This window comes from Cherax quadricarinatus, chromosome 22 (assembly GCF_038502225.1).
Source record: "Cherax quadricarinatus isolate ZL_2023a chromosome 22, ASM3850222v1, whole genome shotgun sequence".
NCBI classification, from domain to species: domain Eukaryota; kingdom Metazoa; phylum Arthropoda; class Malacostraca; order Decapoda; family Parastacidae; genus Cherax; species Cherax quadricarinatus.
The window spans coordinates 41,162,535-41,181,884 of record NC_091313.1 but is presented as its reverse complement, the minus strand read 5'-3'; the positions used below and the strand labels follow the sequence as shown (position 1 = coordinate 41,181,884).

General features: G+C 45.4%; 1 protein-coding gene across 1 annotated transcript in view; it reads right to left on the bottom strand.

The window, feature by feature from the left end:
* Positions 1-19,350, bottom strand: part of LOC138853095 (glutamate receptor ionotropic, kainate glr-3-like) — a 37,745-nt gene that overhangs the window by 13,423 nt on the left and 4,972 nt on the right. Inside the window, exons 3-4 of the mRNA XM_070087715.1 lie at positions 19,016-19,174; positions 12,432-12,579 (exon numbers count right to left, since the gene is read on the bottom strand). Of these exons, the coding sequence (XP_069943816.1) occupies positions 12,432-12,579; positions 19,016-19,174 (307 nt within the window). The remainder of the gene's footprint in view (positions 1-12,431; positions 12,580-19,015; positions 19,175-19,350) is intronic.

The following is a 19,350-nucleotide window of genomic DNA, read 5'->3' as shown; positions in this document are numbered from 1 at the left end:
GTCTGAGAGTTTCGGACTCACTTGCCATAGGTTCAAACCCCAACCGTTCCGTGATTTGTTTGCAATCGTGTTATTATGATATCGTGAAGCATTTGACAACATAATAGGAAAATCATGAACGTACAGAAATAAAGTCAGAACTGAGATTCATATTAGGAAAACTGTGGAATAAGAGCTGATTCAACCAGATGGTATTTTTGAGGAATAATTAATAGAATATCTCTGATCTCTGACATGACAGAAAAACAATGTTATTGTAGCAAAGTAAAAGAATCTTTTGTCCTCTTTAAGTCTGTTAGAAAGAGAGAGAGGCCAGTTTCACCAAAGAATTGGAAAGGACACGAGGAGAACGAAATGGAGTAGACAGTGAAAGCATCAAGGACAGGAAAATGATTAATAAGATTAGAGTGAAGTATATTAGTCTGACGAATAGCAAGTATAATGTCAACAGGACGGAGAGTATTGTTAAGAATTTAAAGTTTAAAATGTATGGAAGGCAATGAATGAGAGACATGAAAGAAGAGTTGGGTTTGGGAGAGAATAAAGTCCGTTTTGCATGAGATTAGGCAGAGTTTACTAAATTGGAAAAACAGAATGAGCTGGGAAGAGTTGAAATTTCAGTCAAGAAAATGAAAGTAAATGATGCAGAGGATACGAAGGAAGAGAGAAACAAGAACACTTTTTTGACAGAAGGAAAGTGATAAGAAAAGTAGTGAAAGTACATCCCACTATTCATTGGCTTGTGGTGGAAGGAGAAAGCAAAGTCTATCATTCAGCTCTGAACTTGTTAGAAGGAGCAACATCGTTAAGCCATCTGGCCAAAAAGCAAAGATCATGTGTATAGTGACGCCAGAGAGGAACACCCCAGTAGTAGTCAGTAGAACTGTTCCATCGACCCCCAAACATCTACTATATGGAAATAATTTAATAAATAATACTTTAACTAACAATACTACAAATAATAATAATAATAATAATAATAATAATAATAATAATAATAATAATAATAATATATAATAATAATAATAGATAATAATAATAATAATAGATAATAATAATAATGACTTCATAAATATGGGTAATATTTAAATTATGCCCTTTTTTACTGAAACTATTGACATCATTAATGGTCAGGATGTATCTGATGAGCGTCAACAAGGTCACTGATATTTGGATGATGACTGATGAGTTTTAGTGGTAAGTCACCAGGCTTTTCCAGGGGTCACTCTCTTCCTCTGCTTAGTTAGAATTGCATTTGCATAGCTAATACCAACTTCAATCATGTACGAACATGGGAGAGCAAGTAAAAATGGCTCAACCTCTGCACAAGCCGAGGGCATTTAGCATCAGGTAGGGGATTACGATCAGTATGGGAAGTGAACAGAAATACTACACGTACGTATATCCTTCCTGGGACAGGAGAGATGAGAGATGTAAGGGAAATGGTGGAAGGTTACAGATACACAATGCAAAGCGCGTCCCCAGACATTTACTGACTCCCTTTTGACGCTCAGCTATTTATCGACCCTTTCGTTGGTCCCGTCGACCCTTAGAGGTAGATTTTGACCACTTTGAGGAACCCTGGAACTCTACAGGACCATTCATGAAGACAGACTCGTTGTCTTGAGAGTGAGAAGGAAAAAAGAGCCGAGGAAAGGAGTGAAAATTTTGATGAGCCAAGAGGTAGAAGAGTAAGAGACCGAACCTCTAACGGAAGTGATGGTACTATAAAAAGTATTAGTTTTAAGGTGTTAGGAAGGAAATAGAAATAAGGTAGAGGGGGACAGATAACACGGAAACACTGAACAAGATCAAGGTAAGGAAGACAGAGATCTATTGTGAAATCTTCAAAATCTTAACAACAACCTCCGTCATCTTGATATGAATACTGTAACTGAAGCTTCCAGTGACTACTTCATTACCTGCTCTTCCTGTCCTCTCCAATACTTTGTTGTAACTGACCACTCTTTCTCTATCTCTCTCTCTCTCTCTCTCTCTCTCTCTCTCTCTCTCTCTCTCTCTCTCTCTCTCTCTCTCTCTCTGACAGATTTAAAGTGCACAAAAGATGTATTTGACGGGCAACACTAACAATGTTCTTTTCTGTCATGTCAGAAATCACAGCCACTCTGTTAACTGCTCCTCTGATAAAGATATCAAACAATCCGTCTTGTTAAATCAACTCTTATAATCAACTTTCTTAAAAATTAATTTTAGTTCTGGCTTTCTTTCTGTACATTCCTGCCTTTCTTATTACATTGTCAAGTGTTCTAATCTTCAGAACACCCGTGACTTTATCTAACCTTTACCTCCTCCTCTCCTTCTTTGTCTCTTGTGTCATCTTTACCTTTTCTTTCTTGTGCCTTGATCATCATATGTTCTGTGCCAGGCAAGTATCTTCTGCCTTGGTGATTCTGTTCTTTTCCAGGTGACTTTTGTCTCTTGAGTTTTGTCCTGCGCCTGTGAACACGCAGTTTTGTCCTGCACCTCTGAACACGCAGTTTTGTCCTGCGCCTGTGAACACGCAGTTTTGTCCTGCGCCTGTGAACACGCAGTTTTGTCCTGCGCCTGTGAACACGCAGTTTTGTCCTGCGCCTGTGAACACGCAATTTTGTCCTGCGCCTGTGAACACCCAGTTTTGTCCTGCGCCTGTGAACACGCAGTTTTGTCCTGCGCCTGTGAACACGCAGTTTTGTCCTGCGCCTGTGAACACGCAGTTTTGTCCTGCGCCTGTGAACACGCAGTTTTGTCCTGCGCCTGTGAACACGCAGTTTTGTCCTGCGCCTGTGAACACGCAGTTTTGTCCTGCGCCTGTGAACACGCAGTTTTGTCCTGCGCCTGTGAACACGCAGTTTTGTCCTGCGCCTGTGAACACGCAGTTTTGTCCTGCGCCTGTGAACACGCAGTTTTGTCCTGCGCCTGTGAACACGCAGTTTTGTCCTGCGCCTGTGAACACGCAGTTTTGTCCTGCGCCTGTGAACACGCAGTTTTGTCCTGCGCCTGTGAACACGCAGTTTTGTCCTGCGCCTGTGAACACGCAGTTTTGTCCTGCGCCTGTGAACACGCAGTTTTGTCCTGCGCCTGTGAACACGCAGTTTTGTCCTGCGCCTGTGAACACGCAGTTTTGTCCTGCGCCTGTGAACACGCAGTTTTGTCCTGCGCCTGTGAACACGCAGTTTTGTCCTGCGCCTGTGAACACGCAGTTTTGTCCTGCGCCTGTGAACACGCACTTTTGTCCTGCGCCTGTGAACACGCAGTTTTGTCCTGCGCCTGTGAACACGCAGTTTTGTCCTGCGCCTGTGAACACGCAGTTTTGTCCTGCGCCTGTGAACACGCAGTTTTGTCCTGCGCCTGTGAACACGCAGTTTTGTCCTGCACCTGTGAACACGCAGTTTTGTCCTGCGCCTGTGAACACGCAGTTTTGTCCTGCGCCTGTGAACACGCAGTTTTGTCCTGCGCCTGTGAACACGCAGTTTTGTCCTGCGCCTGTGAACACGCAGTTTTGTCCTGCGCCTGTGAACACGCAGTTTTGTCCTGCGCCTGTGAACACGCAGTTTTGTCCTGCGCCTGTGAACACGCAGTTTTGTCCTGCGCCTGTGAACACGCAGTTTTGTCCTGCGCCTGTGAACACGCAGTTTTGTCCTGCGCCTGTGAACACGCAGTTTTGTCCTGCGTCTGTGAACACGCAGTTTTGTCCTGCGCCTGTGAACACGCAGTTTTGTTAATACGGTTTCTCTTCTTTTACACATTCTCTTATACAAGTCTTACTAATTCTGCGCCTGTGAACACGCAGTTTTGTCCTGCGCCTGTGAACACGCAGTTTTGTCCTGCGCCTGTGAACACGCAGTTTTGTCCTGCACCTGTGAACACGCAGTTTTGTCCTGATCCTGTGAACACGCAGTTTTGTCCTGCGCTTTACTAATACTTTTAATTTTTCTCTATTACTTTTTACACATCTTTTTTCTTTACAATTATTGTTGTTATTGCTATTTCGTTATTATTTCTATTACCACTGTTGCGCTACTGCTGCTACTACCAGTGTTACCACCACCACTACTGCTGCTACTACCAGTGTTACCACCACCACTACTGCTGCTACTACCAGTGATACCACCACCACTACTGCTGCTACTACCAGTGATACCACCACCACTACTGCTGCTACTACCAGTGATACCACCACCACTACTGCTGCTACTACCAGTGTTACCACCACCACTACTGCTGCTACTACCAGTGTTACCACCACCACTACTGCTGCTACTACCAGTGTTACCACCACCACTACTGCTGCTACTACCAGTGTTACCACCACCACTACTGCTGCTACTACCAGTGATACCACCACCATCACCACCACTACCACCACCATCACCACCACCATCACCATTACCACTACCACTACCACCACTACCATCACCACCACTACCACCACCACTACTGCTGCTACTACCAGTGATACCACCACCATCACCACCACTACCACCACCATCACCACCACCATCACCATTACCACTACCACTACCACCACTACCATCACCACCACTACCACCACCACTACTGCCGCTACTACCAGTGTTACCACCACCATCACCACCACTACCACCACCATCACCACCACCATCACCATTACCACTACCACCACTACCATCACCACCACTACCACCACCACTACTGCTGCTACTACCAGTGATACCACCACCATCACCACCACTACCACCACCATCACCACCACCATCACCATTACCACTACCACCACTACCATCACCACCACTACCACCACCACTACTGCCGCTACTACCAGTGTTACCACCACCATCACCACCACTACCACCACCATCACCACCACCATCACCATTACCACTACCACTACCACCACTACCATCACCACCACTACCACCACCACTACTGCTGCTACTACCAGTGTTACCACCACCATCACCACCACTACCGCCACCATCACCGCCACTGTTATGACCAAGGTCATAATGTGATTAATTTATATGTATTATCCACTTAATATTATACTCTGGGTTTCTTTAATATTAGCTAAATTAAAGATTCCACTAGTTTATAATATTATCTGATTTAGGAATATACCCGGGTATGATGTATATATATATATCTTGAGTAATGTGTTAGATAGGTACTCCTGGCTAAGGTTTATAACAAGGTATCTCCATTGGTGGGTAGTTTGCACCGCTCTACCCTCTCCCCCTTTTGGCGAGTTGATGTCATGAAGGAATTTACTGTATATGGCAGTTCACTCTCTCTGCTGACTCAGTGTGCATTGACTGAGCTACCCTCCTAGTACTGCGCCTTATTCTCACTTGGATAGAGAATTGGGTTATAGAAACTCCTGATCCAGCTTGTGGTTTATTGTGAAGTCTTCTGACAATCATATACTGTTATCTTCAGGTTACGATGTGACGACCAGTGTCAAGCTTAGAACTTTGTGATATATTCCTTATGCCAGGGAGTTACTCAGTGAAAGTGTTAATTCTCAATATATGTACTTGCACACAAGTAATGTTACTATTGAGGAAGCGGTAATATTCCTCTGATCATTATCAAGTGTAGTGACCATATTGACATGTAGATTCTGTTTAAGAGTTTTCTTGTGTGTAGGAAAGTTTCTGACAATGATATTTAATAGATATTTATGAATATATTAAGTATTTAAGCTTTTAAATAAAAAGAAACTTGAAAAGACTGAGTAACTATTATTTGTGACTTACATTTCTAAGTTTGGAACCATATCCTTTTATTCTATGAAGTGTTGTTACGGAGTGCACTAACCTGGCTAAAGATTAAGATTTGAAACGTAACAGCCACCATCACCATTACCACCACTACCACTACCACCACCACTACCACCACTACTGCTGCTGTGAGACCTCTACCGGAGGTATCCCAGCGAGTGAGCGTCTCCTGTATATCCCAGTGCTTAACAAAATAGGGAATAGCATATGAAGGTACAAATAAAAATGGGAACTATGGCTATAGTTTACTTAATAACATAAAAGGGCTAGAATACAACGTATCCTGATGGAAATTTACACAATATAACAATTTACCTATGAGACTTATTACCAGGGGGAAGGGTAGATGTTATCAGTAACACGGACTAGTACTCACTCTTAATTCACCGACCAGCTGACCCGAGATTCCCAAATTAGACCTATCGGTCTTCTTCCTCAGACCGAACCTAATTACCCCCCCCCAATCTCCCCTCCCCTATCCCATCCTCCCCATCCTCCCCTTTTTCCTTTCCTCCTCCTCCCCACTCCTCCCTTTTGCCCTTCCTCTTTTTGTCCTTTGGGATTTCTCCCACAGGCGCGCTAGTTCCTAGGTAGGAGAAAGGATACCGGGGTCCATCCCATTCCGTTGAGGTTCTTAGCGGTGGCATAGTTTGCCGTGGAATCTGGATCGCCTGGGGATGTCCCGATCCCTCTCCGGTATCCCGGAGTAGCTTTGGGTGTCTTTCGGGCGACGAGTGTATCTCTGGAAGCCACCTTTCGGATTCCGGGGGTGGTGGCCGAAGGAGGTATGCTTTGTGGCGGATATCCGGCCGCCCTCTCTTTTGTCCGAGGTAGCTCGGCAGATGTGAGGTTGCTATCCCGGATTGTTAGTTTACTAGCATGATGGGTAGGGTATGGCACGAGTTCCATGCTGCATCTGCGCTACTTGCGGTGCTGAGGTCCTCTTGGGCGCGGAGGGAGATTTCTGGCCCTTTCATTCCTCCTAGGACCTATCCCTCCCCAGTCCCCCCTTTTTTTTCTTTTTTTTTTATTTTCTTTTCTCTTTTTGTTTTTAAGAAAAAAAAAAAAAAGTAACCTAACCATGGCAGCCGTAGTCCATGAACCTGGTACCCCCGGGCCCCTTCTTGATACCGCACCCCGTTCTGACCCCGCCTCGTCTTTGGACCACTCTTCAGACATTCCTCATGCCTCTGTACCTATTGCCGGTGCTGTTTCCTCACCCGCTTCAGGTACTGAGGCCTCGACTGACTCCTTCGATTTATCGGACCTTCGCTCTCCTTTGACTATGCTTCCGGCCTCTCCCTCTACGGTGCGGCAATTTTCAAATCACCGACCCGTTCCACGTCGGACCAACTCTGGTCCCACGCCTAAACGTCAACGACAATTACCTGCTGATGATACTTCTCCACCTTCTCGTTCTTCTCAGAAACGATCGACACGTCCTTCACTACCTTTCCACGCTCAGTTTCAGACTGAACAGTGGACTAAATTCTTCACTTTACGACCAACTTCCTCTACTACCTATTTTCTGACCATAGTATTGGCAAGGCACTCCTACGCCATGTTGGTAAAGATATTTCTTTTCATGCTCTTAAGAGCGGTACGCGCATCATTACCATACAGAATGCTACCCAGGCTCATGAGCTCTCTCGTCTTTCCCATATCGATACTGTTCCTGTCACTCTTGAAAAACATCATTCCCTCAATTCTTGTAGTGGTACCGTCATTCTGCCACATACCATAGTTCAACAAAATTTCCAGGCATGTGGCACCGACATCCTAGAACAACTGTAACTCCAAGACCTCCCAATCCTCAAGGTAGACACTTACGTTCTTCCTGCCCGTGGGCGGAGACGATACCCTAGCAATGTGGCTCGTTTAACTTTTGATAGCCGAGAACTCCCATCCTCAGTTTATATAGCAGGACATCGGTTAAAAGTTCGGAAGGTGATCCCTACACAACAGTGTAGAAATTGCTGGCGATTTGGCCATCCAGCGAAATATTGCAGATCTATCGCCGAATGCCCAGTCTGTGGTGCCGATGACCATTCTAATACGTCTTGCAATCGATCTCCCTCTTGCCTTAACTGTCATGAGGCTCACCCTTCATACTCTCGCCGTTGTCAGGTCTATTTAAACGAGCGGGAAATCCGTTACCTCAAAGAGACAGAAGGTCTCCCTTATGCCATGGCAGTTTCTCATCTCCGCCTCCAAGGGAGACTCCCACGTGTTTCTTATTCCTGTGTTTCAAAACGTCCCCCCCCACTTCTAGTATCCCATCTTCTACACCCACCTCTGTGGTTACCTCTCCCATAATCACTCCTGTATCTAATCCTTTTGCTGTCCTCGGCTCAGACGTCCCTACTTCAACGCCTCAGTCTAATCTCGCTTCTTCGAGTTCTCTCTCACAAGCCTCAGTATCGACGAGACCTCGTACGACACCTCCTCCCAATCGTCCCTCTACTTCTCAAAAGTCAAAAAAAGGTCCGGTAACACCTACCCATCTTCCACCTCCTCATTTTACCCCTCCCTGTCTCTGTCCCTAGTTCTTCCCCTCTCGCTGGCTCAGTTACAAGTGCAGAGGTTCACCCTCCTCCTCGTAATGTACCTTCCTCCCCTGTTCCCTCCCAAGTTTCTTCCTCTTCTGCCACCTCCCAGGTTCCTGCCTCTTCTGTCCCCTGCCACGCTTCTCCAGTTCCCTCCACCCTTTCGCACCCCCCCTACCTTGGTACAGTCCAATACAGTTCCAATCTTTACTCATCCTCCCCCTACCATTCCCAATATTGTCTCCCATACGACATCTCTGAATTCCGAAACACTTGAAGCAATCTCTGAATATATTGCAGAGACCAAATCATCAATGGACACTGATCCACCTTCCGCTCTTTCTCTCTCCTCTGCTCCATCTGCGCAACTCCTTTCTTCACAGCACACCGTTCCTTCGCTGCTTGAACATTTTCCACTGCCTCCGCATGTGGACTTTTCTAACCCTTCTAGTCCGTAGGAACCCTTACCTGCGGATTTCAAGTATCTTTATCATTGCCAATCATGGCCTATTTACAGTGGAATATACGCGGCCTCGGGTAATCGGGGTGAGCTTCAGATGTTGCTCTCCCAGTTTGCCCCTGTTGGTGTTTGCTTACAGGAACCAAAATTACTCTGCTGTTATTTCTCACATCTCAGGCTATAATTTATTGTATTCTTCAGATCCTTTTCCTGATGGGACCTTTAATGAAAGTGCCCTTCTTCTCCGCACTGATATTCCGTACCATCAACTATTTGTTCATACTTCACTGCGTTACACAGCAGCCCATATCCACTTACATAGGTGGTATACGCTCTGTTCTTTATATCTCTCTCCTTCTCGGGCATTATCTATTCCGGATTTTGCCTTCCTTGTTTCGTCATTACCGCCACCGATTCTGTTACTTGGTGATTTTAATGCCCACCATTTCCTCTGGGGGGGGGGGGTGTCTCACTGTGATTCCTGTGGAATTCAGTTAGAGGCTTTTCTTGCCACCCACCCCCTCCATGTTTTAAATACAGGTACTCACAGCCATTTTGATCCTCGGACTCATACTCTCTCTTGCATCGATCTCTCAGTTTGCTCTTCCTCCGCCGGATTAGACTTCACTTGGTCTGTTCTCCCGGACTTGCATGAGTGAAAATTTCCCAATCATTCTTACTTCCCCTTCATATTCGCCACCTCTTCACACCCCACGCTGGCAATTTAATCGGGCAAATTGGAACCTTTACTCACACCTAACTGTTTTTAAAGAGGTTCCTTCTTCGTCCTCCATCGATGAGCTTTTACACCTCTTCTTGTCCTCCGTTTTCACCGCAGCTTCTCATTCTATACCCCAAACTTCGGGCAGGCATTCTCAGAAATGCGTGCCTTGGTGGTCTCCTGCTTGTGCTCGTGCAGTACGTTTGAAACGCGCTGCATGGGGCAGGTACCGGTAAAATAGAACCACAGAGCGACTCCTTGATTTTAAACAGAAGCGTGCGATCGCTCGCCGTGTCATCCGTGACGCTAAACGCACTTGCTGGCGAGATTGTCTCCACCATCACCTCTGCTTCCTCTGAGTGCAGTCTGGAAAAAAGTACGAAAACTGAGTGGTAAATATTCTCCTGACCCGGCTCCTGTTCTGCGAGTTGCCGGTGTTGATATAGCAAACCCACTAGATGTTGCCAATAAAATTGGCAATCGTCTGGTCCGTATTTCTCAGGGACTCCATCTATGCCCCTCATTTCTTTCCTCAAAGTCTGCCAGAGAGTTAGCACCCTTGGACTTTTCTTCTCTCAGAGAAGAATAGTATAATGTGCCTTTTACACTTCAAGAACTGGAGGCAACACTCTCGGCTTGTCGATCATCGGCAGCTGGGCCCGACGACATTCCTATTCGTATGCTACAACATTTACATCAGTCAGCCCTTGCAGTCCTATTACGCCTTTACAATCTTATTTGGTCACAAGGAGTTCTTCCACAGCTGTGGAAATCCGCCATTGTTCTCCCTTTCCGCAAACCAGGCACTACGGGACATGAAACCTCCCACTATCGTCCCATTGCTCTTACCAGTGCAGTTTGCAAAGTAATGGAACGCCTAGTAAATAGACGTTTAGTGTGGTATTTAGAGACACACAAGTCTCTCCACTCGTCAATATGGCTTTCGTAAGGGACGTTCTACCATAGACCCCTTACTACGCTTGGATACGTATGTTCGTAATGACTTTGCGAATAACCACTCAGTTATTGCCATATTTTTTGACCTTGAGAAGGCATATGACAACTTGGAGGTATAATATTTTAGCCCAAGCCCACTCCTTAGGCCTTAGAGGCAATCTACCATCCTTCCTTAAGAACTTTTTAACTGACAGGCATTTCCGTGTTCGGGTTAATAATGTGCTCTCCCCGGACTTTATCCAAGCTGAAGGTGTCCCCCAGGGATGTGTTCTGAGCACAACACTTTTTCTCCTTGCTATTAATGATTTGGCCTCTAGTCTTCCATCAAATATTTGGTCATCACTCTATGTTGATGACTTCGCTATTGCCTGTGCAGGCGCTGACTGTCACCTCCTTACAGTTTCTCTCCAACATGCAGTCGACCGTGTTTCCAATTGGGCCACCACACGTGGGTTTAAATTTTCCAGCACTAAAACCCACCAAATCACTTTCACTAGACGCTCTGTCATCTCCGATCATCCTTTGTACCTCTATGGCTCCCGTATCCCTGAACGTGATAGTCAAGTTTCTGGGCCTCCTCTTTGATCGTAGGTTATCCTGGAAACCTCGCATTACCTCTGAAGGCAACTTGTCACAGCCGGCTGAACCTTCTTAAAACCCTTGCTCATCTTTCGTGGGGAGCTGATCGTCAAACCCTCCTTCACCTACATTCCACCCTTATTTTATCGAAACTTGATTATGGTGACCAGATCTATTCAGCGGCATCTCCTGCTACTCTCTCTAGCCTTAACCCCATTCATCACCAAGGATTACGTTTATGCCTTGGTGCTTTCCGCTCTTCTCCTGTCGAGAGCCTCTATGCAGAAGCGAACGTTCCATCCTTATCCGATCGCCGTGATGCCCATTGCCTGCGCTACTATGTACGCTCTCATGATCTCCGCAATCCTTCCATTTATAGAATGGTCACTGATATTAGTAGACATTCTTTATTTGTTCGCCGCCCCTGTTTACTCCGTCCCTTCTCTCTTCGCCTTCATTCGCTCTTGTCTTCTCTTCAACTACCACCTTTCTATGTACATGTAGCATCTCACTTTTCCCTACCCCCCTGGGAAGTTCCAGCTGTTCGAGTCTGTTCTTTCTCCCTCCCTTGCTCGAAAGCCCAACTGTCTACGGTCGCTTCCCGCTCTTTTTCTTGACCACTTTCACTCATTCTCATGCCATTGCTGTGTACACAGATGGCTCTAAGTCTTCTGACGGCGTAGGATTCGCAGCAGTGTTTCCGGACAGCGTCGTGCAAGGGCATTTACTATCCTCGGCTAGTATTTTTACTGCTGAATTATATGCCATCCTTACAGCACTTATCCGTATTGCATCTATGCCTGTGTCATCATTTGTGGTTGTCTCAGACTCCCTTAGTGCTTTACAGGCTATACAAAAATTTGATACACCTCACCCCTTAGTCCTCCGTATCCAACTTTGGCTACGCCACATCTTTACCAAGCATAAAGATATTGTTTTTTGTTGGGTCCCTGGTCATGTTGACGTACAGGGCAATGAACAGGCAGACACTGCTGCGCGGTCAGCAGTACTCATCAGTGAACATTCTGGTGTAGGCGGACAGTGATCATGTAATTGCTGTAAAATATGTAAGAAGTTTGATCGAAGGTTAAGATAAACACTAAATTGCTGAAAGATAATTTTATACCTGGAAGGAATGAAAATGGGTAATATTCAAAGGTGAATAAATAATAGCAACTGCCAGATGAGGGAAAGGAACTTATAGATATAACAATCCCTTATCAACAGCGGAAAAATACGTTAACCTAATCACAGAACGGGAGGGACTCGAACCCATGGTAGGTGAATCCTGAAACTCGCAGGCCAGTGAATTTTTAGGACTCGCGTGATTTGCTTGTCATCGTTTTAGTACGGTTTCGTGAGTTATATTAATGTTATTACTAAAGGCCGACATAAGGACTAATACTCACTCTCTCTGGTAAGTGTCTGCAGCATCCACATGACAGCCTTCGCCACAACCCTCCTTGTGGTGAAGCCGAAGATCTGTCCCTCCCGCACCTCCAACAACACCATCGCGATGCAGATGGTCACCAGACTCAATATAATCAAAAGCCACACCTGAAAAATTTACAAAATAAACATTAGTCAGTTCTTTGTGCCAGAGAAGTCTCTTGGTAAGATTGCATTCCTAGGAATGTCACCAGGGGAGTGTATTTCCCCAGCATTAACATCATCCCCATGGCCTTGTAGACCCTCAGAGAATAGAACAACTGTACACTTAAGTTTTTGAAAGAGTTAAGTGACAATATCGTTAAGAAAACAAATGACCCCTAAGTGACCTGCTTTCATTTTCAGTTACCAAGTGTTGCAGTCCATGGCCGAGGCCCACCACTTGGAAGTGGATGGAGTGTTTGATATATAGTTGTTCTTATTCCCAATGAATTTTTGAATAAATTAAAAATATATTCATAAATACATAACCTCAAGGGAGGGGGCGGGGGTTCCTTGAGGAATTGGCTCTGAGGAATTGGCTCTTCCTCCGGCCGAACCTAAATACCCCCATTCCTCTCTCCCTTACCCCATCATTCCCATCCCTCTTTTCCTATTCATCCTCCTTTCCCCATCCCTCCCTCTCTCCTTCCTTTCCTACTTCTGGCCTGTGGGGTCCTTCCCACCGAAATTCTAGCTCCCAGGGTGGGTAAAGGGTGTTGTTGCTCGTCACATTTCATTGATGTCCTCGGTGGTAGTGGTGTTTGCCATGGAATCTGGATTATCTAGGGATGTCCAGCTCCCCCTCCAGAGTTCCGGGGAGAGGGGAGCTTACGGCGTCCTTCAGGTGATGAGTGTATCTCTGGAGGCTGCCTGTCGGTTCTGGAAGGTGATGGCTGAAGGAGGTATATTTTGTGGGAGGCTTTCTACCACCCTCTCTTGTGTCCTCCAAGGTGGCTCGGTGGATGTGAGGTTGCTATCCTGGATTGCTGGTTTACCAGCATAAAGGGTAGGGTAGGTCATGGGTTCCACGCCTCCTCTGCACTACCGGCCGCATTGAGGTCACTCTTGGGCGCAGAGGGGAGTACATGATCCATTTCATACATCCTAGGAGCTACCCCCTCCACATGCACCTTTTGTCCCCATGTCCATGAAGTTCCTCCTTCCGGACATTTCTCCTGCAGTGCTCTCTCATAACCCTGCCTCGTTATTAGACCATTCTTCGGACCTCTCTCACACCACGGTACCTTCTGCAGGTAACATTTCATTGCTCGCCTTTGGGCTACCTACCTGGAGTCTACCTGGAGAGTTTTCCGGGGATCAACGCCCCCACGGCCCGGTCCACAACCAGGCCTCCTGGTGGAACAAGGCCTGATCATCTAGGCTGTTACTACTGGCCGCACATAGTCCAACATACGATACACAGCCCGGCTGATCCGGCACCAACTTTAAGTATCTGTCCAGCCCCCTCTTGAAGGCAGCAAGGGAGCTATTGGTAATTCCCATTATGCCTGGTGGGAGGCTGTTGAACACTCTTGAGCCCCGGACACTTATGGAGTTTTCATAGGGAATATTTTGCACTGCCTGCCCAGTCCTTTGCTTTTGTAGGGAGTGGTTTCTGTGTTCAGATTCGGGAACATTCCTTCTGGGATTTTCCTACAAGTTAAGTGCTTCCAAACATTCCCAGTAGTTTAGATGTTTGACGGAACTTCTATGTGCAGTAAAGGTTCTCTGTACACACTCTAGATCTGCAGTTTCACCTACTTTGAATGAAGATGTTAATGTACAGCAATATTCCAGCTTAGAGAGAGCAAGTGATTTAAAAAGTACCATCATTAGTTTGGCATCTCTTGTTTTGAACGTTCTCATTATCCATCCTATCATTTTCTTTGCAGGTGTGATAGTAGCACTGTTGTGATCCTTGAAAGTGAGATCCTCAAACATTACCGCTCCCAGGTCCCTCACATTACTTTTCTGCTCTTTTGTATATTAAGAGTTTCTAATAGTCTAGTACTATGGCTCCGCCTGACTCTTTAGATACGTCCGATCTCCGTACTTTTTTTGACCATGCTTCCGGCTTCTCCCACTACAGTGCGACGACTTTCAGATTGGCCGCCCATCTCAGGAAGGGCCACATCCAGTCCCACATCTGAACGACCTCGACCATCAACGGATGACTGTCGCGGTTACCTTTCACCCTTCCCAGAAAAGACCAAGTTTTTCACTCTGCAACTGACTATCTTTCTGATAATAGTATCAGTAAGGTACTCCTACGCCATGTTGGCCAAAATATTTCGTTTCATGCTCTTAAGAGTGGTGCACGCATCATCACTGTACGAAATGTTGGCCAGGCTCACAATCTTTACCTTCTTACCTCCACTGATGATTCTTCGATAACGATTCATAACGTAAGTTTCAATTCTTGCGGTGGTACTGTAGTTCTTCCACAAATCATTGCTCAAAGTAATTTCCAGACATGTGATGCTGACATTTTGGAACAACCTGAGCTCCAAGACCTCCTTCCAGTTCTTAAAGTAGACACTTATGTACTGCCTGCTTGCGGAAGGAGACGCTTTCCCTACAATATAAATCGGTTAACTTTTACTGTCGTGAACTTCCGTCTTCTGTATGTATTGCGGGACACCATCTACAAGTACACGAATTGATTCCTACACAACAACAATGTAGAAATTGTTGGCGCTTCGGCCATCTAGCGAGATAGTACAAGTCCATGGCAAAATGCCCAGTCTGTGGTGCTGCTGACTATAACAATACATCCCGCAGCCAACCTCCACGACTTTCTTATTCTAGAGTTACTCGACGACCTCCATCCTCGGTAGAATCTACATCCTCAATCTCCTCTGTTGTCCTGACTTCGACAATCACCTCTGTATCTCCAAAATTGTGCTCTGCTGTTTTTTAAATATGGGCACTCCCACCCATTTTGACCCTCACACTCAAACTCTCTCTTGCATACATCTCTCAGTTTGCTCCTCAACAACTGCACTCAACTTTACCTGGTCTTTGCTCCCAGATTTACATGACAGTGATCATTTTCGTATCTTCCTTACTTCCCATTTGCGCTCTCGCCCTCCTAGAAGCCCACGTTGGCAATTTGAACGAACAAACTGGGACCTGTACTCACGTCAGACCGTTTTTAGTGAGGAATCTGCTTTGTCCTCCTCTAACAAACTGTTACAGGTATTTTTGACCTCGATTTTAACCGCGGCTTCATATTCAGTCCCTGAAACCTCGAGTAAGCACTCTCAGAAATGCGTGCCTTGCTGGTCTCCTACTTGTGCTCATGCAGTGCTGCATGTTCCAAAACGTTACAGTAGGACCACAGAGCGGTTCCTTAATTTTAAGCATCCTTTAGCGGTTGTCCGATGTGTCATCCAAGAAGCAAGACACTTTTTGGCGGGATCATGTTTCTACCGTCACTTCCGCTTCCTCTATGAGTGAAATTTCAAAAAAAAAAATATGGAAATTGAGTGGCAGGTACTCTCCAGCTCCTGCTCTTAGGGTTGCCAATGTCAGCATTGCAAATCCTATTGAAGTTGCCACAACAATTGGAAATTATCTTGTCCATATCTCTCAGGGGCTCCATCTATGCCCCTCATTTCTTTCATCAAAGTCTGCCAGAGAGTTATTGCCTTTAGACTTTTCTTGTACCAGAGAAGAGTCTTTTAATGTGCTGTTTACGCTTCCAGAACTCAACATTTTTCACTTGCCAATCGTCGGCAGCTGAACCTGATGGTATTCATATTAGTATGCTCCAGCATTTACGTCCGTCAGCCCTCGTAGTATTCTTATGTCTTTTTAATCTTGTTTGGTTGTAGGGGACACTTCCCCATCCATGGAAAACTGCCGTGCTTCTGCCTTTTCCTATACCAAGAGAATCGGGCCTCGATGCCTCCCACTGTCGACCCACTACTCATACCAGCGCAGTTTGCAAGTTGATGGAAGATCTAGTAAATAAACGTTTGGTGTGGTATTTAGAGACATACAACAGTCTTTACCCTCGTCAATTTGGCTTTCGCAATGGCCGCTCCACTATTGACCTCTTACTCTGGTTAGACACGTACGATCGTAATGCCTTGCTAGTAACCATTCGGTTATCGCAGTCTTTTTTAATCTTGAAAAATCATATGACACTACTTGAAGATATAACATCTTAGCCTAGGCTCATTCCTTAGGCCTCCGGGGCAATTTGCACTTTTTCTTAAAAACTTCTTGTCTGAGAGACATTCTTTATTCTGGGTTGATAATCTGCTTACCCCCTGACTATAACCAGGCTGCAGGTGTCCCTCAGGGATGTGTCCTAAGCACCACTTTTTCTACAAGCTATTAATGATGATCTGTTCTCCCATCTAATATTTGGCCATCACTTTATGTTGATGACTTTGCACTAGCTTGTGCAGGCGCTTGCTGCCACCTAGTAGCAACCTCTTTCTAGAATGCTATCGACCGTGTTTCTCATTGGATCACTACTCATGGGTTTAAATTTTCTGGTACTAAAACGTACCAGATAATTTTTACTAGACGATCTGTTGTGTCTAATACTCCGTTATACCTATATGGTTCCCGGATCCATGAACGTGATACGGCCAGATTTCTCGGTCTTCTCTTTGATCGCTGGCTGTCCCAGAACCCTCACATTTCATCCCTAAAAGCAACTTGCCATAGCCAGCTGAACCTTCTTAAAACCCGCGCTCATCTTTCATGGAGGAGGATCGTCAAACTCTCCTTTGGTGTCATTTAGCCCTAATTTTATTAAAACTGTATTAAGGCGACCAGATATATTATGCGGCCTCTCCCGCAACTCTTTCTAAAACTGGCCCCATTCATCATCAGGGATTACGTTTATGTCTAGGTGCTTCTCGTTCCTCACCTGTCGAGAGCCTATATGCAGAGGCGAATGTTCCATCTTTGAACGATCAGCGTGATGTTCACTGCCTTCGATATTTTGTCCGCTCTCATGACCTTCAAGATCCTTCTACATGCAGGATGGTAACGGACGTTAATAGAAGTCCATTATTTGTTTGCTACACCTGTTTACTCTGTCACTTTTCTCATCGTCTTCACTCGCTCTTGGCTTCTCTTCAATAGATCCCTTCGTAAGTTCATCTGGTATATAACTTTTCTCTTCCTCCTTGGGAGGTTCCGACAGTTCAAGTCTGTTCTTTCCCACTGCTGTGAGCTCACATACCTACAGTTACTTCTCACTCCCTTTTTTTTCACCACTTTCGGTCTCATTCTCACGTCGTTATAGTTTACACTGATGGTTCAAAATCCACTGATGGTGTCGGGTTTGTAGCAGTGTTCCCAGTGTTGTGTGAGGTCATATATTAGACTCATCTAGCATTTTCACAGCTGAACTGTATACAGTTCTCATAACGATTGTACCTATTGCGTCCAGGCCTACCTCAACATTCGTGGTAGTTTCAAACTCCTTTAGTGGTTTGTAAGCTGTTAAATAATTTAATTCACCTTAGCCCCCTAATTCTTCATATACAACTCTGGTCGTGCCGCATTTCTAGCAAATGCAAAGAAATCGTTTTCTTTTGGGCCATGTTGATATTCAGGGCAGAGCAGGTGGACTCTGCTGCGCGGTCAGCAGTACGACCTTCCAGTTTCATTTAGGGATATTTCACCCTTAGACTATCTTGCTGTAATCTCTAGCAACCTTCGCAACCGATGGCAACAACGTTGGTCTGAGCTTATTCATAACAAATTACATCAAGCCGTGTATAGAATTCTGGTCTCCTTTATATCATCGATGTCGTAGTTGGGAGATAGTGCTTTCCCATCTTCGCACCGGACACACACGTCTCACTTATGGATATCTCATGGAGAGACTCCCAGTTCCATTCTGTGAAAACCGACAAGCTCCAATTTCAGTTTGCCATATTGTATTGGACTGTCCTGTTTGCCAGCGAGCACACAAATTTGCCTCCGATGTCGTCACTGCTCTAACACCCTTACTTTATCTTCAGTCCTTTCCAACAGCCCCACCTTTGACAGCAACAGATTTATTACACAATCCTTGATTATACTTCCTTTAGCACTCCTCACCGCCCCTTACTAACTCTACTTCTGTCATATTCTCCACCCTCGCTAGTCTCATATAAAACATTAAACCGTCAGCACTACCCTGCAACGATGACCTTTGTGGGTTTGGCGCTTAGTTTTGAGTATAATAATGATCATATATACATATAAGGTATAGGAGGAAAAGAATATACTCAAACAGTTCCACAGAGAAACTTTCAGGTATTTCTCTGAAATACATTTATGCTTATTTCCGAGGCTGTGTCCACAATCGGTGCAAGAGATGCCTCTTCAGGTTAAATTTCCCTCGTAGCACACACTCTCCTGGGAACACACCTGGGGATGCACCTGTACCTGAGTACACTTCTCTGGGGAATACCTCTTTCTAACGTGTCTCTCTGTGTACTGATATATTATAAAAAAAAAATAGAATCTAGTACTAGTGTTAGCAAGACGTAATTTTTTTTATGAGTTGTGTTTGTGTTCTCTCTCTCTCCCTCCCTCCTTCACTTACCTCCATAGTGAAGGGCTTGAGGAACGCCTTCATGTCTTTCTGAATCCCAGGTCTAACTGTGATGATGGCCTGGTTATCACTGTGGACGGCCACGGAGAAGTCTATCGCGTCTGCTCTTTGGGGAGTCACAGCGAAGGGACCCAAGGCGAACTCTACCTCCTGTTGGATGCTAACTTATTTAGTTGGTGTGGGGAACGCTGCGAGTAAACCACTTGTGTTTGAGCTCCCGATACTCCAGTCACACCTACATTGTTCAGACACCACCTCCATACTGACTCTCCTCACCTGATTGACTTCCCTTTAAGGGAAGCAAATATTTTTAACTTTTCTGATGG